Source organism: Scleropages formosus, chromosome 9, assembly GCF_900964775.1.
Source record: "Scleropages formosus chromosome 9, fSclFor1.1, whole genome shotgun sequence".
NCBI classification, from domain to species: Eukaryota; Metazoa; Chordata; class Actinopteri; order Osteoglossiformes; family Osteoglossidae; genus Scleropages; species Scleropages formosus.
The window spans coordinates 14,210,619-14,237,272 of NC_041814.1; the positions used below are offsets into that span (position 1 = coordinate 14,210,619).

The 26,654-nt window shown below is 41.5% G+C and overlaps 1 protein-coding gene and 1 pseudogene across 2 annotated transcripts in view; both read left to right on the forward strand.

Annotated features, from left to right (window-relative positions):
* Positions 1 to 240: 240 nt before the first annotated feature.
* On the forward strand, positions 241 to 12,527 carry LOC108927873 (cytochrome P450 2J2-like; annotated as a pseudogene).
* Positions 12,528 to 14,377: 1,850 nt separating this feature from the next.
* Positions 14,378 to 26,654, forward strand: part of LOC114911249 (cytochrome P450 2J2-like) — a 36,274-nt gene continuing 23,997 nt past the window's right edge. The window contains exons 1-9 of one of the 2 annotated variants that reach the window (XM_029254648.1): positions 14,384 to 14,672; positions 19,750 to 19,909; positions 20,188 to 20,337; positions 20,550 to 20,710; positions 20,846 to 21,022; positions 21,158 to 21,299; positions 22,273 to 22,460; positions 22,604 to 22,745; positions 23,280 to 24,721. In XM_029254648.1, coding sequence (XP_029110481.1) covers positions 14,475 to 14,672; positions 19,750 to 19,909; positions 20,188 to 20,337; positions 20,550 to 20,710; positions 20,846 to 21,022; positions 21,158 to 21,299; positions 22,273 to 22,460; positions 22,604 to 22,745; positions 23,280 to 23,455 — 1,494 coding nt within the window. In that variant the 5' untranslated portion in view covers positions 14,384 to 14,474 and the 3' untranslated portion in view covers positions 23,456 to 24,721. Of the gene's footprint in view, positions 14,673 to 19,749; positions 19,910 to 20,187; positions 20,338 to 20,549; positions 20,711 to 20,845; positions 21,023 to 21,157; positions 21,300 to 22,272; positions 22,461 to 22,603; positions 22,746 to 23,279; positions 24,722 to 26,654 lie in introns of those variants that run through there. The other variant, XM_029254649.1, reaches the window with a different exon arrangement.

Sequence of the window (26,654 nt, forward strand, 5' to 3'; positions counted from 1 at the left end):
CATGCATTTGTGGTCTGCATGCTGGAAAGTCACTGTTTTATAAGAAGTGAATTTAAATGTAAAAATGAAGATGTTGTCTCGTCCAGTCATTTCCTGTCGTTATTGTGCCTAATGAGCGTAAACAAGCGCGACTGACATGAACCACCGTCTTATTCGCTGTGGAGTTGAGCTGCCAGTGGGCGGGACTCAGACTCTGATTGGTCACTCAAGTGTCCATCAAAGGTGTCCTCGAGCTCCAGTCTTGCGGAACATTTCTCAAAGTTCAATTACAGTACGGTTCTGGAGGCAGAGAGGGAGCAGAACTGGATTCACCTGTAAACGCAGCAATAACAGCAACCATGTCCGTCCTCTTCTTCTCAGGATGGTTAGACCTCAGCAGTGTTTTAATCTTTCTCTTTGTGTTTTTGATACTGTGGACCTAATTAAAAACAAGGCTCCGAAAAACTTTCCTCCTGGACCACCGTGGTCCCTGCCTTTTGTGGGAGATCTTTTCCGTATCGATTCAAATAGAATTCATCTCCAGATGGCAGAGGTACGTGCGTTTTCTCTCTATCTATGTATTCATGCGTTAACACCAACAGATTTCATATTCACACAGAACTGAGAGTCATGCCCCGCTCGTAGCGTACAATCATTGTACGTCAGAAACCCGTCAGTTATTGAATGTCATAAAGGGAACGGTGTGGAAGTTTAAGAAGAAGGAGCTGTGAGATGCTGCATGTCACTGACACCGATCGATCGATCGATCGATCACTGATCACACTGAGATCTAAGTTTTAATATTTCCTGCAAGTATAAGACTGAATTCTTTCCTCTACTGCAATGTGAGACGCTCTGAAATCCAATGAAATTTTATTCCTAATCTAAATAAATCTGTCCTTCAGTGTTTTTAACCAGATGAGTTATATATTAGGTTGCTTTTCTTTTTCCCATAATTTGTGGCAACTGACCTGGTGTGAACATTGATTTGTTTTGTTCAAATGATACTGAAGCCCCTGTTTAAACCTACATTGCTCTTCATAGGTGCTGCGTTTTACACTGGTTGCTGTGTCATCTTCTGATTTATTTGGTTTGCTTCTATTTGTTTTTTGTATTTGTTTCTTTCTCTGGACTTAACTTTGCACTAGACTTTTGTAATTTTCTATTTTGCATTTTGTCTTGCGGTTTTACTGTATCTTTACCTGGACTGGAGAGGATGTGGACTGAACTTGCAGATTTTAATTTTGTTTTGATTGCCTGCTAAGCCCAAGGTGCCGGATTTGGTTGGCTTGTCTCCTGTACTTGCAGGGCGATGCAGAGACTTTATTTGTAGCGCTTTATTCCGGCTCGATCAGCTTAGGGTCCCTTTTGAAGACATTGAAAGCTCCCCGGGAAGGCAAGAGGATGGCCACCATAGCAAGCATAGTAGCTTGGTGTTCCTCAGGGTCTGCATTCCCCATGTGCTTTTGGTGAATTAGCTGGGAGGATATGGGTGGATATCCTGAACAGGTCCCCTTTACTCGAGAGATCATCACTGCACCCCTTGGACTACCACTTGAGAACATCATCTGTGTCCAACGGAACAGGCCGTCATCCTTCTTTGACGTCACTCTGCTGACCGAAGAGTGTTACTGGAGGGGTCTGCAGGCATGTGTGCTCTGCTGCTTTGTAGAAGCGTTGTAGAGGACTAAGAGGAGAGCCACAACCGTGCATGTCTTAAACCCCTTAATGTCAACAGAAATCATGGGAGCCTTCCTGGGAAACTTGTCAATGTGTTTCCAGGACATGAGGACCAGAGGGATAAGCTGGGCAGTTGGGATGGGTGCAGGTGTTTTCAAGTGCGTCTGCATCCTGACCCTGTGGGGTCAGATGATTTTTGCCACCCACAGCATACTTCATGTTAGATGAGGCAGGGAAACCACATGAGTGATCACTATGATTCAGCTTTGACTTGATGGCAGGTCCATCATCAAGCAGTAAATAATTTGAGCGACATCTGTTGCTGTGCTTTTATTAAGTGTACAAATAATAAAGCAAACAAAGTGGGGAGATCCTCACAGATCCAGTTAAAAGACAAGTAACCCTGGAAAAAGATGTTAACCAAATTAAATAATACTTGCAAAAGTTTTGTGGCTCACTATCATCTGGTCCGCCTGGCAGGTGTACTCTGCCTCATGCTCTGTGTTTATAGGATAGCCTCTGGAACACAGTAACTCAGTTAAACACAAGTGATTGATGAAAATGAGATAGTCAGTCATTTAATGGCTTCCCTGGAGCCCATCCCAGAAAACCAGGGTGCATGGCCATACAGGTTATTCTACCATGATGGAACACCAGATGGGGCTACATGCACACATTCATTCACTAGCTATGGTGGATTTGAAGTCACCGTGGCAAGAAAGCCAACTAAAAATGTTTCAAGTTTATTGTCATAGGTACAAGTACCATGTACAAGTATCATGAAATTCTTCTTGAATGCTTCTCCACAGACTATGGACAAAGACAACAGAAATACTGCACAAACAAAACAATGACAATGAGAGTGAGTAATGCTGATAGCAATGACAATAAATAACGGTAACAATAATACCAGTTGACAGCCAGAGAACTCAGAATGTGAGAGTGAGAATGCAGATGCTTAACGTGACAGTGTAATCTACCAATGTGCTTAGAAGGAGCAGTCCAACTGTAGTTACTAAAGGTGCCACATTGATGATTGTTGTGTCCTCTTACAGCACTGTGGTAAAAGCTGTTCCCGTACCTAGCAGTGCGGGTTCAAATAGACCTGAGCGGCTTTGCACGCGGCAGAGAACAGAAAAGTGCCCGTGCGGGGTGACTATGATCTTTCGTGATGCGCATCGTCTTTCTGAGGCAGCGTGTGGTGCAAGTGTCCCGGACTGTTGAGCTGTTTTGACTATCCTCTGTAGGGCTTTCTTGTCCTGTATGGAGCAGCTGCCACCCCAGGATGTAAAACACTCTGTGAGGACGGACTCCACAGCACACCTGTAGAAAGTGGTGAGGACTGTAGTGGGCATCCTGGCTTTCTTCAGACGCCTGAGGAAGTGGAGATGCTGATGGGCCTTTTTGATGGTCGATGCTGTGTGCTCAGACCATGTGGGTTTGGCAGCGAGGGTGACCCCTAGGAATCCGAAGCTGCTGACCCTCTCTACAATGTCCCGTCCTATGTAAATGGATGCATGAACCGTATCCTGTTTCCTGAAGTCAATCACCAACTCCTTAGTTTTACTGACATTTAGAGACAGATTGTCGTCTTGGCACCACTCTGCCAGGAGCCTCACCTCCTCTCTGTAGGCCGTCTCATCGTTGTTGGTGATCAGACCCACAGTGGCGATATCGTTAGCAAACTTTATGATGGTGCTGGAGCTGTGCCTGGCCACACAGTCATGTGTGAACAAGGAATACAGCACTGGGCTCAAGACACTTCCCTGTGGAGTGCCAGTGTTGAGGGTCAGTGGGGAGGAGGACATACAAACTTCATACACAATGAGACACAGCTGAACCTATGTCTAAACAGCCCAAGTGTTGTGAGGTAACGGTGCTACCCACAGCGTCACCAAAAAAAAGGATTAAATTTAGCATTTATTGATTGTGACATGGGGGCGCGGGGGCGCGGTGGCGCAGTGGGTTGGACTGCAGTCCTGCTGTCCGGTGGGTCTGGGGTTCGAGTCCCGCTTGGGGTGCCTTGCGGCGGACTGGCGTCCCGTCCTGGGTGTGTCCCCTTCCCCCTCTGGCCTTACGCCCTGTGTTGCCGGGTTGGCTCCGGTTCCCCGTGACCCCGTAAGGGACAAGCGGTTCTGAAAATGTGTGTGTGTGTGATTGTGACATTTGCATTTAATTTAGGAGATGCTTTTCTCCAAAGCAACTTACAGTGTTGAGCTACTTACAATTATTTACCCATTTATACAGCTGGGTAATTTTACTGGAGCAATTTAGGGTAAGTACCTTGCTCAAGGGTACTGCAGGCAGAGGTGAGAATTGAACCTGCAACCTTTGCCAGTACTTCTAACGCTGCTTGCTGTCCCATTGTGGTTGGATTTATTTATAAACAAATGGTCCCAGTTGGGTTGGTGAACTGAAGCTGAGTATACTCCATTGGTTTAAATTAAGTGATTAACAGAAAAGACTGATTTAAATCACTTTCACATTTTTTTCTGATATATTTATTTTTCATCATATCTTAGAAGGTTTATTTAGTAACTTATCTAGAAGCCCTTGAAAACAGGGAGCTATCAGCACTTAAGTGAATAAGATGAAAGATAAATGAATAAGAATGATTCTGGGATAATTAAAGCAGTTTTTAACACACTAGCCAGCTTTAAGCAGCACATAATAACACATTGAAAAAGATATCAAAAATAAATTCCACCACAACTTTTGAAAATGATGATATTATAGCCTTTCATTCAAAGACACCAACAGTTTTACAAGAAGTATTGGTTACTTATTACTCACCCAGTTCAGTATTCTTGTTTAGGGCCTTGAAGAGAAACAAATATTGCTGCATTTTCTTTGCCAAGCCTGTTCCTAAATTGGCTGGACAAGTCTGTATGTACTACAGACAGGTTTTATACCTGCAGAGGATGCAGTGAGAGATGGTTGACAGGAGCCATGGATTTTACATCAATGACATCACTGTTGAAGAGCCACCATTCACATGGAGTTATCCTTTCAACAAACCATTATTCAAATCTGAAGCTCTGAAAAAGTTTTGAGTTTGCCTGAAATTCAATTATTAGAGAAATCAAGAATTTCCACTTGTGATGTGTAAACTACATACATGGCTGCATTTTTTTCTTCTTTGCTCAACTTTTTCCACTTGTAAGCTGGGATGAAGAAGGGTGGCTAGGAAATGTACTGGGGTAGTAGTGTCATACAGTGATCTGTGATGGGCATGATGGTAGCAAAGATTCAGCAAGATGCTGCCAAAAATACCATCCGTAAAATACTAATTACTGCTGCTGCTGCTGCGGGGGGCACAGTGAGTTGGACTGGGTCCTGCTCTCCGGTGGGTCTGGGGTTCAAGTTCCGCTTGGGGTGCCTTGCGACAGACTGGCGTCCCGTCCTGGGTGTGTCCCCTCCCCCTCCAGCCTTACGCCCTGAGTTGTTGGGTTAGGCTCCCGCTCCCTACGACCCTGTATGGGACAAGTGGTTCAGACTGGGTGTGTGTGGGTTAGCTTGTATTGCAAAACCAGGAGTGAACCACTTGGTGTATTTCTAGGTGGGAGTCCTTGGGCACAACCAACTTGACGAGAGTGTTTTACTATGTAATGGGATGAATGTTTTTATATAGTGTAAAATAGGGATATTTATAAGAGACAAACATTTTGTATGTTTTTGTATTTATGTTGTTGGGTGTTGTCATTTTTGGGGAATATGTCTTTTGGAATTAGCTGTTGAGGCTGTTATGGTGTAGCCAGAAGGGCGGAGTTACTGCTATGAAAGGTTGTATTAGGTTACTAGTTGGAGAGGCACACAGTGAGGAAAGAAGAACTGTGTATTGCTGTTGGTGCAAGGGGTTTAAGCCCATGGCTTTTATGCATCATTTTCTTTTGTAACCCAGTGTTTATTGTTGTATTTGATTTGGGTTAAGTTTTGTAGTTAGTGAAGTTCAACTTTTTAAGACAAGAAAAATAATGTATTTGGTCCAACTACTTCGGTCCTCCACTGCACCGCACCCCCCCGTCCCTCCCCACTGCGAGAGGAAGTCCCGACCTGGTCCCGACCCAACTGGTGGACAACCCGGAAGCGGTAGAGCTGCAGGGCCAAATACCAGCAAGTGAGGCGAGGGTTGGAGTCTTTCATCCTCCCTCCGTCATCCATACCCTCACAAGTGGCCTGGTCATACCTCACTTGGAACAACATCCTGACTTGCTGGGGACTCTTTTGAAGCTTCTTTTCAAATACTTTCCACAGTTCTGGTGATGATGCACTTGTCATAGTATATGTGAAAATAATTATAAACTAAATATTACTTGTCAACAATTTCAAACATTTTCAAGGAGAAAGCAAGTATTTTGGTAACATTGCTGTTCACATTTGGTAACACTGCTGTTTGGTAACATTGCTGTTAAACACTGAGTTGTGCAGAATGTTCAAGATAAAAAAGTAAGTAAAAAATCAGATTTAAATGGGAAAGAAAATATCTTTTCTTCCCCAATTTTTCTTTAAAAAAAAAGAAAAAAAATCGCCAACCCTGTGTACCATATCCACATTCGTTATGCTTCCTGGATGGACTCTGGGTCTCTCCAGTCCTCCATTATACAATGGTTATTGTTAATAGTTTAACTGAGGAAAATCAATATTTGAAGAGAAACTAATATTTATTTGTTTCAGATGTTATAGAATATGTTGGTATTATAATTGTTATGCATTTAAAAACTTGTCTGATTATAAATAATAGTAATTTGACTCCACAAGAATTTGTGTATTGGAGTGATATCGCAAAACAAATGAAACTTGTTATGGGAGAAACAGGTGTGCAAGATGTTTACTCTGAATCTGAAGTAACTTACTGCCCTCTTCATTGGCAACAGTTAAGGGACTAGACTGCACCAAATAATTAGCATAGTTTGTTAGCAATTATCTGTGCTAATAACGGACTTTTCATTTTGCTTTTTCTAGTTTGCCAAGCAATATGGAAAGATTTTCAGTGTTCGAGTTGGGCAAAGGATAGTTGTCCTGAATGGTCTACAGCTTCTGAAAGAGGCTCTGGTTGAACATGGTGAAAACTTTGCTGGTCGTCCAGCAGTACCACTGTTTGAAGACATTATGTTGAACAAGGGTAATTTGTGTTTGTCCTGGCATTGACTCATATGAAAGACCATATCCTTACTGCATAATAGAACTGTATCATGAAGTTAGGATTAAAAATAGTTAACTCTGGCTTGTCCACATGAATTTGAAGTTTTTTAAATTCATGTGGAAAAGCCAAAAAACAACAGTTTGGAAATTCACAATTAGGTTTTTGTTTTTGCATTTTCAAGTAATGTAAGTGAGCAGTTTCAGTTAATTCACAGTGGCTAAGAAGACTTTTTCTTATATGTACACTTTAAAAAGTGTCTAATGCCACAAGGATTTCCTGGTACTTTTTGGATAAGTAAAAGTACATGTATCTGTTGTTGAACCCAGAATGTAGAATGGATTAGTAAAATAGAAGAAATGTATACCAAATGGTAATAACATTACAAATGATCATGTAAGAAATACTTTTATACGTTGTTTTTGAAAGGTTTGGCTGCCTCCAACGGATATCAATGGAAGCAACAAAGAAGGTTTGCTCTCTCTTCTCTGAGAAACTTTGGCCTGGGGAAGAAAAGTCTTGAGTCACAGATCCAAGTGGAGTGTAGGTTCCTAAATGATGTCATAGACAAGAGTCAAGGTATGACTCAATGAGACTGTTCTACCTTGATGTTTCTGATAGTGTCTGATTTCTTCTATTTTGACCCTTAAACATCAGTTTCTTCCAGAGTGTTTGCACATATCCATAGTTTCATATCTTAATTATGAGCCTTTACTTTAATGTAAAAACTGAGTAAGGCTTCCAGCTCACGTTGTTTTTTCAATTAAAATCCCGTAGGCCAGCCATTTGAACCTATTTTCATTGTTAACAATGCTGTTGCCAACATCATCAGTTGTCTGGTGTTTGGCGATCGGTTTGACTACAGCGACAGCTACTTCCAAACACTGGTGAAATTAATCAATGAAGTATTTTATTTGGAGGGAAGCATCTGGGCTCAGGTAAAGCACCTCATTTTACTTGTGTGTAATTCTTCATTGATTGTAAGGATTTTACTTGTGTTGACACTTAATCCTGTTTCATTTATAAGTAATTTATAGAAATAAAAAATTTCTGAGGAGTTTATTGTTTTTGTTCTTCAGTTGTACAATACGTTCCCGTGGCTGATGCGCAGATTACCTGGTCCACACAAAAAAATATTTTCCCACTGGGCAATTCTGATTGACTTTGTAAAGTTAAAAATTAAGGAGCACAAGGAGGACTGGGACCCTTCAACTCCGAGGGACTACATTGACAGCTTCCTTTCTGAGACGGAAAAGGTAATATTAGAGAAGTAACTAGTTGAACTGTAGAATTCTTTTGCACAAAGTGAAATGCAGTTCCTCATTTCTTTTGCTGGTATAATAATTTAGTCTTTTTTGTCCCTGAAGTGGAAAGATGATGCTGAAGCAGGTTTCAATGAGGACAACTTGTGTTTCTGCACTCTGGACCTGTTTACTGCTGGGACAGAAACAACATCAACTACACTGAACTGGGCTTTGCTGTATATGATTAAATATCCAGAAATACAAGGTTGGTTTTCATGTTGCAGATAAGTCTACTGAAAGCTTGGCAGAGTTATAAAGTTCTGTTTAGCATGGTCTACAAGACTAGAAATATCCATGTTTTAACTTTTTCATATTATATTTAATCAGTGACTAATAGAAATTAGCAGGGGGGGCACGGTAGTGCAGTGGGTTGGACCAGGTCTTGCTCTCTGGTGGGTCTGAGGTTCAAGTCCCGCTTAGGGTGCCTTGCGACGGACTGGCGTCCTGTCCTGGGTGCGTCCCCTCCCCCTCCAGCCTTATGCCCTGTGTTGCTGGGTTAGCCTCCGGCTCCCCGTGACCCCATGTGGTGCATGCGGTTCAGACAGTGTGTGTGTGTGTGTGTGTGTGTGTGTGTGTGTGTGTGTGTGTAATAGAAACTAGAGAATTTACGACCATAACTTTTCATATTATTTGAATGGTTTTGTTCATTCGCGTTAAAACTGGGTCAAGGCTGATAAATTTTAAGTTTAGTTTACCAAAGACATTACAGGTGGTGTCAAAGAATGGGTTTTAAAACTCATTAATGTTATGCTGTAGTACAAACAAATGATCAAGATGTCCCAGCTGTAAAGTTTGTACTCTCAAGATACAGGTACTGTACCTATTCAGTTTCCTTATTAAAATTCTACTTACTCTGCTACACATTTAGAGAAGGTACAAGCAGAAATAGACCAAGTACTTGGACCCTCACGTCTGGCAACCATGGCAGACAGAGCCAATATGCCCTACACTGATGCTGTTATTCATGAGATACAGAGGATGGGTAACATCGTACCACTGAATGGGGTGCGTTCGACGACAAAAGACACCACACTGAGAGGATACACAATTCCAAAGGTAAGGTTTTTTTTTTTTTTTTGTTTCTTACCTCTCAAGATATTTTTCAGACGTTATATCCTGCACATCATAAACAATGTTAGAGCAGTGTTCATTTTTTTTTATTTTAAATCTAAATGGACACTTTAATTTCAATGGGTTTGGGGCAGCTGCTAAAGCAGTGGTTACCACTGCTGCTTTTCACTTACATTTACATTTATATTTACATTTATTCACTTACCAGACCCTTTTCTCCAAAGCGACTTATAATGGATTCTATGTAGTGTTACTTGCCCCACACACCTTATTCACCAAGGTGATTTACACTGTTAGATACACTACTTAGAATGGGTCACTCATCCATACATCAGTGAAACACTTAATGAATGGTTGCAGATTCAAATCCCATCTTTAGTTGTAGTACCTTTGAGCAAGGTCTTACCCTAAATTGCTTCTGTAAAATTACCCAGCTGCAGAAAGGGGTGATAATTGTAATTAGCTTAACACTGTAAGTTGCTCTGGAGAATGGCCTTAGCTAAATGGATAAATGTAGAAGATTTAACATATTCAGTAGTAGTAAGTCTGCGAGGTTTCTTGCTCTCTAGATGATGTCATAATTGAAGCTTCAGAGACTTTTTATTTTTTCTAGGGTACTATGGTGGTGGCAACATTACACTCTGTGCTTTTTGATGAGACTGAGTGGGAGACTCCTTTCACATTTAATCCTGGCCATTTCCTGGATGCAGAGGGGAACTTCAGAAGACGAGATGCCTTCTTGCCTTTCTCAGCTGGTAGCATATTACATGTACAATGCCATACTGATGAAATCTGTTTTTCCTGTTCTATATTTTACTGTGAGAAAGTCTGAAAAACAGATATGCGTCGCTTATCGACGGGGATATGTTCTGAGAAATGCCTTGTTGGGAGATTTCGTCATTGTGCGATCATCATAGAGTGTACTTACACAAGCCTAGGTAGTATAGCCTCGATCATAGAGTGTACTTATACAAGCCTAGATGGTATAGCCTCGATGCAGTCAAAAGAGGCAGTAAACACAAGATTTATGGCGCTGCTGCCGGTGTAACACAGCATAGTGTTTTACAGGAAACTTTTTTAAGTAGAAAGAGTACACTTAAATAATGAAAAAAGTACAGTATAGTAAATACATAAATCAGTACCATAGATGTTTATTATCATTATCACTGTACGTAATCGTATGTGCTATACTTTTATATGACTGACAGTGCAGCAGGTTTGTTTGCACCAGCAGCACCACGAGCACATGAGTAACACGTTGCACTATGGCGTCGCTAGTCATCAATTTTTCAGTTCCATTATAATCTTATGGGACCACCGTCGTATATGCGGTCAGCTGTTAAGCGAAACGTCGTTAAGCAGTGCATGACTGTATACAACTCAATTCTCAGATGGCCTGCTATGCTTGAAAACAACATCAGTGATGATGACTTGGCTTCACAAATGGAAAGTACATTCAGAAGAATCTATGTCCTTGTGAAAATTTTGAAACTCAGTTTTTATAATATTGTTAAATATACTTGCTCAGTAAACAGGTAAAATTACTTGGCATGGAAATAGAAGTATAGTTCTCAATTATTATGTTGTCTTTGTTTCCTCAGGCAAGAGGGTGTGTCTTGGGGAGCAGCTGGCACGGATGGAGTTGTTCCTGTTCTTCACCTCCCTTCTCCAGCGGTTCACATTCTCTCCACCCCCTGGTGTGGAGCCCACCCTGGAGTCCAAAGTGGGAATCACCCACAGCCCTAAGCCATACAAGTTGTGTGCTGTACCCCGCTGAACACAACAATGTCATAAGGGAAGTTTTTTGCTGGAAATTTGACAATGTCCCGATGCCACACTGAACTAATTTTCTGAAAGTGTACGATAAAAAAGGAATAGAATGGTGTAGGCATATGTATCCCATGGAAGTGGATAAGGTGGAGTTGTAACTTAAGTTACAATGTCATGTTACCTACTTCAGTAACAGGTGTTTTGGGCGTTTGGTTTTTCCATTGGGGGCGAGGGTGTGAGAATTAAGTTGCTAGTATCACAAGGACCAAAACTGAACACATTTTAACAAATCTTCTAATTTTTCTTGGAGATGTATGATAACAACATATCTCATCAGTGTGAGTTGATAACTTATGCAAATTTTTAGGCACAAATTACATTTGCTACTAACTCAGAACTCTTGTAAATGGAGCTTCGGTTATGCAAACCCCAATTCCATAAAAGTTGGGACACTTTCTAAAAATGCAACAAAAACTCAAAACTGTTCAATCACTTGAACTTTTATGTAACTGATAAAAGTATAGAGAAGACATTTTCAGTGTTTTCACTTACAAAGCTAATTGTATTTTCTAAATATAAAAAAACAAAAGAATGTGACACCTGCAACACTCAAAAAAGCTGGGACAGAGGCAAAACAAGTCTGAAAAGGTTACAGGTAACACTGTTCTGGAAGGTTCCGCAATTAGCAGTTTAACCAGTAACAGGTGAGGTTATCAAGATTGAGTATAAAAGGAGCATCCACCAAAGGCTTAGTCTTTGCAAGCAAGGATGGGTTATGGTTCACCACTTTGTGAGAGAATTGTCAGTCAGTTCAAAGATGGTGTTTCTCAGCGCAAGACTGTAAAGAATTTAGGTCTTTCACCATCTACAGTTGATAATATCGTGAAAAGATTCAGGGAGTCGGGGAAAATCTCGGTGCGTATGGGTCAAGGGAAACCGCTGCTGAATGCGTGTGACCATTGAGCAGTCAGGCGGTATTGTTAGAGAAACCGTCATGTTACCGTGATGGACATAGCCACATGGGCTTGGGAGTACTTTGAAAAATCATCGTCACTCAACACAGTCCGCTGCTGCATCAAGAAATGCAACTTGAAATTGTATTATGCAAAGAGGAAGCCATTTAGTAATTTTGCGCACAAACGCCGCCGGGTTCTCTGGGCCCGAAGTCATCCGAGATGGACCGAAAGACAGCGGAAACGTGTTCTGTGGTCAGACGAGTCTCCGTTTCAGCTTGTTTTTGGGAAGAACAGATATCAGATTCTACGTGCCAAAGATGGAAAAAGACCATCCAGACTGTTACCAACGAAAAGTGCAAAAACCAGCCTCTGTGATGGCATGGGTGATCTGCCTATATGTGAAGATAACATTGATTTGGAGGCTTATATTGGAGTTTTGGAGAGACGTATGCTGCGGTCAAGATGACGTCTTTTCCTAGGAACTCCATGTCTATTTCAGCAGGACAATGCTAGGCCTCATTCTGCATGAGTTACAACAGCGTGGCTTTGGAGGCATAGAGTGCGTGTGCTTGACTGGCCTGCCTGCAGTCCAGATCTGTCTCCTATTGAAAATGTATGGCGCACCACTGACTGTTGAGCAGCTCAAGTCTTGCATACAGCAAGAATGGGCAGAAATTCCACCTTAAAAACTGCAACAATTGATTTCTTCAGTTCCCAAACGATTACAAAGCGTAATTAAAAGAAAAGGTGATGTATCCCAGTGGTAAACATGCCTCTGTCCCAACTTTTGAGTGTGTTGCAGGCATCAATTTCTACATTTGTTTATATTTAACAAACAGAATTAAGTTCATCAGTGAAAACACTGAAAATATTTTCTTTGTCCTTTTGTCTGTTAAATAAAGGTTCAAGTGAATGAACAGATTAGTTTTTGTTGCATTTTTAGAAAGTGTCCCAACTTTTTTGGAAATTGGGTTTGTAAAATGTGAAAACAGACTACTATAATATTTATATGGAATTGTTTTACTGTACAATTCAAAACATTATCGGAGATAAAATGAACAGCATATGCCCTTACTGACAGCAATTCCTGCTAATTCTTAATTCACATGTATAGCTTTAAAATTCAAATTAATGACTACATATAAAATGTATGTTTACCCAGATAGATTCTTCTTGCAAATGTTTGTTGTTGGGAAATATACAACCCATGATGTTTTAGTCTGTAGAAGAATACAAGATAAAAATACTCAGATATGGTTTATGTAACATTTATGAAAACTATACAGTTCTTTCCTCCACAGTGATCTCACAGAAAAAATGTGGATAATTTTGAGAGTCACCATCATCCTCCATGTTACAACCCCAGGTGTCTAGGGGCAGGAAGTGGAACATCAACTGAATGGTAACCAGTAGTAACAAGGGCCCAGCAAAATGACACATATAAGAACCAAGTGCTCAGTGTAGTTTCCTTTACAGTGGAAACTGAGGCAGATGTTCAAGTGACTTTGTTTGTACAATATTTACAAAGACACTTTCCAGAGGGAAAAGGAACTACAACACTTAGAAAGCAAAGAACCTAGAAAAACTATTTATCTAGTAATATTACCCAAGCTATGGAAAGAAAAACAAAGGGCTCTTGAGCATCTGTGACACCCTAACTAAGGTATTGTATCCAACAACAGCCAAAAGTACAAGGGGTGGCACCTAACTCTTCCCAACCAGACAGTAGCACAACCTGTGTGTTGGACATGCAAGGCACGTGACATTCTCACAAGTTCTTTTTCCCCCAAGGCAACACCACCAAGATAAACTAATCATCACAATCAACCAGGGTACAACAACTGAACAGAAGCCATAAGCAACGCTGCCACTGAAAACAAGGCAAAGTCACGCTCTGAGACACGAATCTGAGGACAAATGGGCAAATAGGAGCTGGAGGGACCTGGAGGTGATTGGTGCAGATGGAGGAAGTGGCAGCAGGACTGACGATGATCGACAGGGAATACAACCAATGGTAGAGAAAAGAACCTGTACGGGGCAAAAAAACCCTCATAAACAGAGAAAGGAAAAACACAAGCTTGTACAGGGAGGCAATGCTCTGGTTTTATGGAAAAAGGGCGTTCTATATTTCAGTTTCTGTGATATGAGCAGATCAAGAACGAAGTCAGTATCATAATGATTATAACCATCGGCATCGGCTAAAGTCCAAGCCGAAAGAGACCGCGGTTCAAAACCGCTGCCCTAGTATCCGCAATCAAAGTAATCACCCTAGATTGCTCCCGTAAAAAATATTCACCTAATTAAACCGGAAAGTAATTACAAGTAGGTTAATAAACAAACCCGAGAATGAACGTAAACAAGCGCAACTGACATAAACCACTGTTTTTCTCGCCGTGGAGTTGACCTGCCAGTGGGCGGGACTCAGACTCTGATTGGTCACTCAAGTGTCCATCAAAGGTGTCCTCGAGCTCCAGTCTTGCGGAACATTTCTCAAAGTTCAATTACAGTACGGTTCTGGAGGCAGAGAGGGAGCAGAACTGGTTTCACCTGTAATACGCAGCAATAACAGCAACCATGTCCGTCCTCTCCTTCTCAGGATGGTTAGACCTCAGCAGTGTTTTAATCTTTTTCTTTGTGTTTTTGATATTTGCGGACCTAATTATTAAAAACAAGATCATGCCGAAAAACTTTCCTCCTGGACCATGGTCCCTGCCTTTTGTGGGAGATCTTTTCCGTATCGATTCGGATAGAATTCATCTCCAGGTAGCAGAGGTACGTGCGTTTTCTCTCTAAATGAATTTAATGCAGCCGTTAAACCAACAGATTCACAAGGCAGGAGGAGGTGAATTGAGCGGATCGTCGTTTTGCTGTGAGATTCTGTTCGCCTTCTACTACTAGTTCTGAGGACAGAACGAAAACGGCGTGTTGCTGTTTTTCCTTCGATTTCTGCCGTTGCGCTATTTGTTGTCAAACTTCTTCGTAAAAAAGAATAATAAAGTACGACTAGTACGAGGAACGGCTCAAGGTTAGAGCTGCTGCCTAAGTTAGACCCACAGGTTTGAGGTTCGAATCCCACTTCCTGGCCTGTACAACACTTGAAGTACTTGTCATTAGTAAGTGTTTTGGTAAAATTACCCCGATGTATAAATGAGTAAATAATTGTAAGAGTTGCTGGGAGGAAAAGTACAAGTTAAATTAATAATTGTGGATATATATATTGGAAAGTATCCTACCCATGTTTTTATTTATCAGTAAAATATATTCATTTTGCTGTGTGTCACTCATTCCCTCCTCGATGTAAAGCATTATTATAAATGTTAATATCTTTCACACTGTAATAATAAAGACATCAGTGGAATAAAACAGGTACAATATGTTGATCGCAAACAGCTGTTGCCTTCATTGTTTCTCCTTATTATTCTTTAATTTTTAACAGCTATATGCTGGATGTGATTAATTTTTTACTTTAAATAGAGGCATAAAACATAGGACTGTATAAAAATCAGTGAAACAATGTATAATACTAGACACATTAACTTAAGTCAAAATGAGTTGAACTTTGAAGTAACTAAATAAATAGTATCACAGACCTTAAAGATGAGTACCATTACATTTTATTGTGAAAGGGGTTTGTGCTTGACTTGGTAAAAGAGTGAACAAATAGCAGATACTGTAATATACTGAATGTAAAATGATTTTTATTACATGTAAGGGACAGCTGGTAATGAAGTGGGTGGAGCTGTTGCCTTTGAACCCAAAGGTTGCAGGTTTGAATCCCACCCCCAGCTGTAGTACCCTTGAGCAATGCACTTACCCTAAATTGCTGTAGTAAAATTACCCTGCTGAATAAATAGATGTGACTGTCAGTTGCTTTCAAAAAAGTCTTGGTTGAATGTGATGTCGTATCAGAATGAGCTTTATTGCCAAGTATGTTCGCACATACAAGGAATTTGTCTTGCTGACAGGAACTACCACAGCACAGACAGAATGACAGTGACAAGACAGGTGAGAAGATAGAGTATGTGAGCAAGCGATAAAAAATATTTAAAAATATAAAGTACCCAATATACAAAAATAGTCACTAGATACAAATGCAAGGGAGTGTGAGAGATATGTGATAAATAGTTATAAATATAAATAGCATTATGTATTGCACGGTTTACTCTCTAGGGGAGAGATTTAGGTGTTCATGAGGTAGATGGCCTGAGGAAAGAAACTTTTCTTATGCCTGGCTGTCCTGGTGCTCAGTGCTCTGTAGCGCCGGCCAGATGGCAAGGGTTCGAAGAGGAAGTGGCCTGGATGTGAGGGGTCTAGAATGATTTTGCTCGCCCTTTTACTGACTCTGGACGAGTGCAGTTCTTGGAGAGCTGGGGGGGATGTGCCGATGATTCTTCCAGCAGTCCGAACTATCCGCTGCAGTCTTCTGATGTCTGACTTCGTAGCTGAGCCGAACCAGACAGTTATAGAGGTGCAGAGGACAGACTCAATGACTGCGGAGTAGAATTGCAGCAGTAGCTCCTGTGGCAGGTTGAACTTCCTCAGCTGACGAAGGAAGTACAACCTCTGCTGGGCCTTCTTCACAATGGAGTCTATGTGGGGCTCCCACTTCAGGTCCTGTGAGATGGTGGTGCCCAGGAACCTGAATGACTCCACTGTTGCCACAGTGTTGTTCATGATGGTGAGTGGGGATAATGCTGAGGTGTTTCTCCTGAAGTCTACGATCATCTCCACTGTTTTGAGCGTGTTCAGCTCCAGGTTGTTATGACTGCACCAGACAGCCAGCTCTTGGACCTCCTGTCTGTAAGCAGACTCGTCACCATCCCGGATGAGGCCGATGAGTGTGGTGTCGTCTGCAAACTTCAGGAGTTTGACAGAGGGGTCTTTTGCGGTGCAGTCGTTGGTGTACAGGGAGAAGAGCAGTGGGGAGAGCACACATCCCTGGGGGGCTCCAGTACTGATTGTGTGAGTTTTGGATGAGAATTTTCCCAGCCTCACTATCTGCTGCCTGTCTGTCAGAAAGTTGGTGATCCACTGACAGATGGAGGTGGGCACAGAGAGTTAGGTTAATTTGGACAGGAGGAGGTGTGGGATGATGGTGTTGAAGGCCGAACTGAAGTCCACGAACAGGATCCTCACATAAGTCCCTGGTTTGTCCAGATGTTGCAGGATGTAGTGCAGTCCCATGTTGACTGCATCATCCACAGACCTGTTTGCTCGGTAAGCAAACTGCAGGGGGTCCAGCAAGGGTCCAGTGATGTCCTTCAGGTAGGCCAACACCACTTTTTCAAGTGACTTCATGACCACAGATGTTAAGGCGACAGGTCTGTAGTCATTAAGTCCTGTGATTTTGGGTTTCTTTGGGATGGGGATGATGGTGGAGCGTTTGGAGCAGGAAGGAACTTCGCACATCTCCAGTGATCTGTTGAAGATCTTTGTGAAGATAGGGGCCAGCTGGTCAGCACAGGTTTTTAGGCAGGCCGGTGAGACGCCGTCTGGGCCTGGTGCTTTCCTTGTCTTCTGTTTGACGAAGACCCGACGCACCTCCTCTTCGCAGATCAAAGGTGCAGGCGGGGGGAAGGTGGGGGTTACTGGAGTGTTAATTGATGCGTGGGGAGAGGGTCTAAATGGGTGTGGGGTGTGAGACAGGGTTTATCAAACCTGCAATAAAACTCATTCAAATCGTCGGCTAGTTGTTGAGTTGACACGGTGCCGGGGGGTGGTGTCTTGTAATTTGTGATGTCTTTCATGCCTTTCCACACTGACGCAGGATCGTTGGCTGAAAACTGTTTCTTCAGCTTTTCAGAGTAGTTTCTCTTAGCCACTCTGATCTCCTTTGCCAGTGTGTTTTTGGCCTGTTTATACAAGACTCTGTCCCCGTTCTTGTAGGCGTCTTCTTTGGCCTGACGAAGCTGTCTGAGTTTTGCAGTGAACCACGGTTTGTCATTGTTGTATGTTAAACGAGTCCTGGTAGGGATGCACATATCCTCGCAGAAACTGACATATGATGTTACAGAGTCTGTGAGCTCATCTAGATCGCTAGCAGCAGCCTCAAAGACACTCCAATCGGTGCACTCAAAGCAGGCTTGTAAGTCCTGCTCTGCTTCCTCAGTCCATCTTTTAACAGTCCTTATTACAGGTTTAGCTGATTTCAGTTTCTGCCTGTAGGTCGGTATAAGATGAACCAGACAGTGATCAGAGAGCCCCAAAGCTGTCCGTGGAACAGAGTGATATGCATCTTTTACTGTGGTGTAGCAGTGGTCCAAAATATTACTGTCTCTGGTGGGACATGTAATATGCTGTCTGTATTTTGGCAGTTCACGGGAGAGATTTGCTTTATTAAAGTCCCCGAGAATGATTATAACAGAGTCCGGGTGTTGTTGCTGTGTGTCAGTGATCTGGTCGCCCAGCTGCTGAAGCGCTGCGTTCACGCACGCTTGCGGTGGAACGTAAACACTTAGGAGGATGAACGAGGAAAACTCCCGCGGCGAGTAGAAAGGCTTGCAGTTGATGAAGAGCGCTTCTAGGTCGGGACAGCACATCTTCTTCAACGCTGTCACATCTGTACACCACCTTTCTTTCGTTGATGTAGGAGCATGTTCCACCGCCACGTGATTTCCCCGCTAATTCCGCGTCGCGATCCGCTCTGAACAGCTGGAAGCCCGGCAGATGTAGCGCACTGTCCGGGATGGCTTCATTCAGCCAGGTTTCCGTGAAGCACAGAGCAGCAGAGTTTAAAAAGTCCTTGTTTCTTTGGGACAGGAGGAAAAGTTCGTCCATTTTGTTGGGTAGGGAGCGGAGGTTCGCCAGATGGATACTAGGCAGCGCTGTTCTAAAGCCGCGCTTTCGGAGCTTAACAAGCTCGCCGGCTCGCTTTCCGCGCTTGCGCGTCTTGGAGCGCTTGAGTAGCGCCGCTGCACCTCCGACTACAATGTCCAGCAAAACATCAGAATAGTCGAAAACCGGTAAAATGTCGGGTGGTGTGTACTGCCGAATGTTCAGCAGTTCTTCCCTGGTAAAACTGATTGTCGGAGTATGACTAAAGACAGGGCAAACTAACAGAAACAGTAAAACAACTGCGGAACTCCACACCGAGGCGGCCGCTCGCGGCGCCATCATGTATATATAAGATCAAGGGAAGTATCTCATACTAACATTTTTTCTTAGAAAAAAATGGAGATGACTTTCATGTAGCACACTAGCAAAGGATTTTGTGCCTGCCTTCTGCTTGTCTTAATACAGAGATTCAATGAGAATTCTTGGATTGTGGGTATTTGTCACAAAATTTACACACCGCCAGCAGAATATTCCTGGCACACCCACTTTAGATCCCTTACAGAAACAGCAAAACCACACTCACAGTCAGGTACCAGGGAACACGTGAACTTTGGTGATTGTAGGATGTTGTCCTGACAGGAGGTTGGAACTTAGAATCATGTACCATTCACACAGAGCTGCCAATTGTCTACCCTTTTCACTTGTACACTTTTTCACTTGTTCCGATTTTGTATGAACATTACAATATTTCTGTATATGAAGGGGGGGACACGGCAGCGCAGCGGGTTTGGCTAGGGCCTGCGCTCTGGTGGGTCTAGGGTTTGAGTCCTGCTTGGGGTGCCTTGCGCCAGACTGGCGTTCCGTCCTGGGTGTGTCCCCTCCCACTCCAGCCTTATGCCCAGTGTTGCCGGGTTGTGCTCTGGTTCGCCGTGACCCCCGCTTGGAACAAGCGGTTTCAGACTGTGTGTATGTATTCGAAGAAGCCCAGATAACTCACTGACATAATTTTTCAGTGAACATATATAGTTCATCAGTAATTACTGTGTTAATTGAGTTTTTGTTTTGCCTTTTCTAGTTTGCCAAGCAATATGGAAATATTTTTAGTATTCGACTGGGACAAAGGATGGTTTTTGTAAATGGTCTGAAGCCTGTGAAGGAAGTCCTGGTTGAACACGGTGAAAACTTTGTTGATCGTCCATCATTACCAATATTTACTGATATTTTTCAGAATAAAGGTAATATTGTTTCTCCTGATGTTGACTCATATGAACAAGCATATAGTTAAGCAATTCTTATGTAAAGCTTGGGAATCTTTGTATAAGTAACTTTAACTGCGTCTCTAATTGGTCCATTTTTCATTCACATTCATTTTTATTCAAAAGGCTCGGATAATAAGATTAAAAATTTTTTAACCTGTTCCATCCACTAACAGACTATAAATGGATGCCAGATTTTAACAATGATACTGAAATACTAACTTGAAAACCACTAATTTAATACAAATGTTTTAAAGGTTTGATTGTCTCCAATGGGTATCAGTGGAAACAACAAAGAAGGTTTGCCCTCCATACTCTGAGAAACTTTGGACTGGGGAAGAAAAGTCTTGAGTCGCAGATCCAAGTGGAATGTAGGTTCCTAAATGAAGTCATAGGGAACACTCAAGGTATGACTAAGACCTGGAAACAGGTACTGCTCTTTTAATTTAGATTTTTTTAATTTGTTGTTGATTATCACTGACTGCTTCTACTTTGATCATAAAAACTGCTGCATTGGTTTTCAGAACCTTGTTTTCAGTGCCATTATAAGCATTTACTTTAATATAAAAACTGAGTAAGGCTTCCAGCTAATGTTGTTTTTTCAATTAAAATCCCATAGGCCAGCCATTTGAACCTCTTTCCGTTGTTAACAATGCTGTTGCCAACATCATCAGTTGTCTGGTGTTTGGCGACCGGTTTGACTACAGCGACAGCTACTTCCAAACACTGCTGAAATTAATGAATGAAGCAGTTTATTTGGAGGGAAGTATCTGGGCTAAGGTAACACACCTTACTTTATTTGTGTGTAATTTTTCATTTAATTTTAAAGATTTTACTTGGTTGACACTTAATCCTGTTTCAAGTAATTTAGAGAAATAAAAATTTTCTGAGGAATTAATTGTTTTTGTTTTTCAGTTGTACAACATGTTTCCATGGCTGATGCGCAGATTACCTGGTCCACACAAAAAAATATTATCCCACTGGGCAATTGTGATTGACTTTATAAAGCTAAAAATTAAGGAGCACAAGGAGGACTGGGACCCTTCAACTCCGAGAGACTACATTGACAGCTTCTTTTCTGAGATGGAAAAGGTAATATTAGAGAAGTACCCAGTTGAATTGCAGAATTTTTTTGCATGAAGTGAAATGCAGTTACTTATCTGTTCTGCTGGTATCTGTTCCAATATAGAACAGAACATAATTTTAGTCTTTTTTTTGTCCTTGAAGTGGAAAGATGATGCTGAAGCAGGTTTCAATGAGGACAACTTGTGTTACTGCACTCTGGACCTGTTTGCTGCTGGGACAGAAACAACATCAACTACACTGATCTGGGGTTTGCTGCATATGATTAAATACCCAGAAATACAAGGTTGGTTTTCATGTTGCAGATAAGTCTACTGAAAGCTTGGCAGAGTTATAAAGTTCTCAGTTGAGCATGGTCTACAAGACAAGAAATATGCATGTATTAACTTTTTCATATTATATTTAATCAGTGACTGTACTGTTCTCCCTGCGTGTTGTGCACACCCAGTACGTTAACGCAGTTTAACAGCAAGCCAAACTCGATTCTCGCGAGCCAGGATTATGAGCGTCTTGCTCCTTTATTGTCTCCCAATGTGAAAATGCGAGTGAAACTATAATGAACAGAAACAGTAAAGAAAACTTAGTCTAATTACAACAATCGTTATAATAACCAGTTAAATCGTTTGCCGATAGCACACCTAGCATGACACAGCGCGAAATCACACACGCGTTTTACAAACAAGGACAGTAACGTAGAGTTACGGCTGAATAAACAGAGTTTACATTACAAAGGTCAAACTTAAAAGCACGTTAAACATTTTAGCCAATGTCTGCAAGAACTTCACAACTTACAGTTATTGCTTCCACAAGCGTAGGAAAAGCACACAGAACTCAAGACGCTTCCACTATGCCTATCCCGACAGTAGTGCATCATGAAAACAGCGCATGTGCACAAATTGCGTATAACTTATGGAAATAAAGGTTCCGCTCAACAAAGCAATTAATCACATGAACTAAACAAATCTGCAGGCAGAACAGTGACTAATAGAAATTATAGAGAATTTACAACCATAACTTTTCATATTATTTGAATGGTGTTGTTCATTCGAGATAAAACTGGATCAAGGCTGATAAATTTTAAATTTAATTTACCGAAGACATATACAAGTGGTGTCAATGAATGGGTTTTAAAACTCATTAATGTTATGCTGTTGTACAAGCAAATGATCAAGATGTCCCAGCTGTAAAGTTTACTCTCAAGATACAGGTACCTTTTCAGTTTCCTTATTAAAATCCTATTTACTCTGCTACACATTTAGAGAAGGTACAAGCAGAAATAGACCAAGTACTTGGACCCTCACGTCTGGCAACCATGGCAGACAGAGCCAATATGCCCTACACTGATGCTGTTATTCATGAGATACAGAGGATGGGTAACATCGTACCACTGAATTTGGTGCGTCTGACGACAAAAGATACCACACTGAGAGGATACACAATTCCAAAGGTAAGGTTTTTTTTTAAATTTTTTTTTTAACATATCAAGATATTTTTCAGACTTTATATCCTGTACATTATAAACAATGTTAGAACAGTGTTATTTTTTTTAAATTTTAAATCTATTTAGACACTTTCATTTATTTTTTCCAGGGTACTATGGTGATGGCAACATTACACTCTGTGCTTTTTGATGAGACTGAGTGGGAGACTCCTTTCACATTTAATCCTGGCCATTTCCTGGATGCAGAGGGGAACTTCAGAAGACGAGATGCCTTCTTGCCTTTCTCAGCTGGTAGCATATTACATGTGCAATGCCTTACTGATGAAATCTGTCTTTCCTGTTCTATATTTTACTGTGAGAAAGTTCAAAATACTGTATACAACTCAATTCTCAGATGTCCTGCTATGCTTGAAAACGACATCAATGATGATGACTTGGCTTCACAAATACATTAATATTAATATTGTTCAATATACTTGCTCAGTGGGGGGTGCGGTGGCGCAGTGGGTTGTACTGGGTCCTGCTTTCCAGTGGGTCTAGGGTTCGAGTCCCGCTTGGGGTGCCTTGTGACGGACTGGTGTCCCGTCCTGGGTGTGTCCCCTCCCCCTCCAGCCTTACACCCTGAGCTGCCAGGTTAGGCTCCGGTTCCCCGCAACCCCGTATGGGACAAGCGGGTCAGAAGATGTGTGTGTGTGTGTGTGTGTGTGTGTGTGTGTGTGTGTGTGTGTGTGTGTGTGTGTGTACTTGCTCAGTAAACAGTAAAAATTACGTGACATGGAAATAGGAGTATAGTTCATAAATGTCATGTTGTCTTTGTTTCCTCAGGCAAGAGGGTGTGTCTTGGGGAGCAGCTGGCACGGATGGAGTTGTTCCTGTTCTTCACCTCCCTTCTCCAGCGGTTCACATTCTCTCCACCCCCTGGTGTGGAGCCCACCCTGGAGTCCAAAGTGGGAATCACCCACAGCCCTAAGCCATACAAGTTGTGTGCTGTACCCCGCTGAACACAACAATGTCATAAGGGAAGTTTTTTGCTGGAAATTTGACAATGTTCCGATGCCACATTGAACTAATTTCCCGAACGTGTACGATAAAAAAGGAATAGAATGGTGTAGGCATATGTATCCCATGGAAGTGCATAAGGTGGAGTTGTAACTTAAGTTACAATGTCATGTTACCTACTTCAGTAACAGGTGTTTTGGGCGTTTGGTTTTCTCATTGGGGGAGGGGGTGTGAAAATTTAAGTTGCTATTATCACAAGAACCAAAACTGAACACATTTTAACGAATCTTCTAATTTTTCTTGGAGATGTATGATAACAACATATCTCATCAGTGTGAGTTGATATCTTATGCAAATTTTTAGGCACAAATTACATTTGCTACTAACTCAGAACTCTTGTAAATGGAGCTTCAGTTGTATGAAGAAAACTGTATTCCTCTATTCTAATTTATGGAAATACTTTGGACTCAAGGCGATACTTTTAAATGGCTGAGTAACCACTTGAATTTTGAAATTACCACACAGGTGGAACAGAATTATAAAATCTGGCATTTTGCTGAGTACATTCATGTCTGAAAACATAATGCACTCATAGGACGTCAAGTTGAGTTGCACACAGGTTACGTTACGATATTGATTTAAAATTATAATGAAAATAAAAAATTGTTTATGTGGTGGAGTCAGTTGTCTACATCTTGTAGTTTATAAACAGTACTCAGTGTTAGTACTGACATCTCTGAGATGGGTGTGCATGCCTTCAAAGATGTGGAGATGTGTTTGTGTTGAAGCTACAGATTTCTGTAGCATTTTTCTCTAATAAAGTAGCAGAAAAAGTAGTTGTGTGAGCGAGATACATGCAGGCAGGCTAACAGAAATGAGTAAAATGACCCATTAATCACTGACACTTTAGTCGTTAGAGTTGTTTCAGTGTCTAAGAAATCTTAAGTATACAGCATACAATAGTTATGGCTGAATGTAGAAAATTATTCTTCATTGCTCATCTTTCTTCTTTAGTTTTAGCATTAGCCTCTTAGCCTTTCTTCCTTAGTCTGTTATGACCCCACGGTTGTGTAAGGCTGTAACATAGAGGTTTTGTATGAAGTTATGAATTGACAGTAAATAGAGTGCACAAACAGGGATGTGTGTTTAATTTTTTTGTGAAAGGGCAGTTAATCAAATTACAACATTGAAGAGCTAACAGGCAAACTTCACAAACATAGACAGAATGTAAAGGGTAATCAACAAGCAAAGAAATATGCCCAACCCCCTACCCTTGTAGACAAGCCACTTTCAAACTCCAACCTGGAAACAAAAGGGGTCAAAAAGCAAAACAAAGTTTTCTGCCACCTTTCTAACTACACTACTTTTACACTGTCTGAAGAAAGAAAACGAGCAAACAACCAGACAAGTGTACAAGCAGTATAGAGGTGATACAAAGAAAGAAGCAGAAATATCAAAATGCCGTCATGAAGGAAAACAGAAAGACCAGGAGCACTATGAAAATCACACTAGAAGAGTTTGTTAATCCATGAATGAGCTCCCCAATGGCCTTCAGGAAGTGTTCTTTCAATATTTGGGAAGTCCTGCCTTTCTTGGTCCAGCAAATCAGGCCCACCTCTTTTTGACAGATATTGCTGGACACTTGTGACTGTAATCAAGTCAGAGGAAGGGAAAACAAAACAAGAAAACTAAATGGACACCCATTGGACCTAACAACGACTGTGAAATCATGCCAGTTTGTTCCTTCTTTTCTTTAACGTACTCCCCATAGATGAAAAAAGTGCTGAGATGCAAAGCATGAAATAAATAACCCAAACCGTATCAGTTTTTCTGCACCTGAGATCAATTTATGCTGTGGCAGATTTAAAACGGAAAACATACCATTATAAGATTGTGTACATTAGTAAATATGTAATGTTTATCTTCATATGACACTTGCACTTTGGTGTACTGTATTGAAAAGTTTTTTCCTCAGAATTGAAGAGATGCAGAAAGCTAAAGGCATCTACTGTTTGTTATTGTAATTTTCACAGCAGGGTTTTAAATCTAACTTTTTAATTCTTTCTTATCCCGCCATTCTTTCTTACCTTCCTAGTTATTGTGGTTCAGCTGTTTTATGAGTCATTCTGAACTGCTGTTTCTGTTGCTTATTAATGGGAAACTTTGAACAGTACAAAGTACAGCAGTTCACAGCACCAGAAGATTCCTATCAACATTATGTGCTTGCACTGAATACTGATGAAAAAATAGGATGAATCCATTTAACTCATGATTGAAAGATTTAGTTTTGAACTTCCTGTGCCTGACGTTCTCTAAGAAGATTTTGTTTTAAACTCACTTGACCATTAACTGACCAAGTGGAAATGCTATTTTTTCCTGACCCGTGGAGCAGTCTGTAAAGCTGTTAATCTCTACTATGTAATGCTGTGAAGCAGTGAAACTAGGCCTGAACTTGTATTCAGTGTAGATATTCTCACCACTTCGACTAGATGTATTTAGTTAAAAGAATTTAGTTTTTTCAGTGGGGGGGGGGGCGTGGTGCCGCAGCAGATTTGACCGGGTCCCGCTCTCTGGTGGGTCTGAGGTCTGAGTGCTGCTTGGGGTGCCTTGTGACGGACTGGCGTCCCGCCCTGGGTGTGTCCTTTCCCCCTCCAGCCCTGCACCCTGTGTTGCCGGGTTAGGCTCCGGTTCACCGCAACTCCGCTCGGGACAGGCGGTTTCAGACAATGTGTGTGTGTGACTTCAACATAAGTTGTATTATTGATCCCAATCTCAAAATGCAATGTTCTGTAACTGCACGGTCATCCTGTTGCCAAGAGTGTTCAATGTCTTGTCAGCAATATTCTCTTTAAATCAGTACAGTTGCTAACCAACCACTCAGATGACTGGGGAAGGACAAATTAATTTTCTGTTACACAGAGTCAACTGCGAGGTAAACATGAAATGCTTATCGCTTGCACTCTCACATAATCAGACAGGTGTGGTTCACGGAAGTGCAATGAACAGGTCACATTTACCACACATAGTGAGATTAGATAGTAGTGTCAAAAATGCTTCTAGTAGACAATTTTATTTAAAAAAAATATCAAATCCAATGTATTCTCCAAGAAACCCGTACATTTTATACACGTACAATACTGTGCAAAAGTTTTAGTCACTTGAGGAAAAAAGCTGTGAAGCGAGAATGCTTCCAAAAATAAT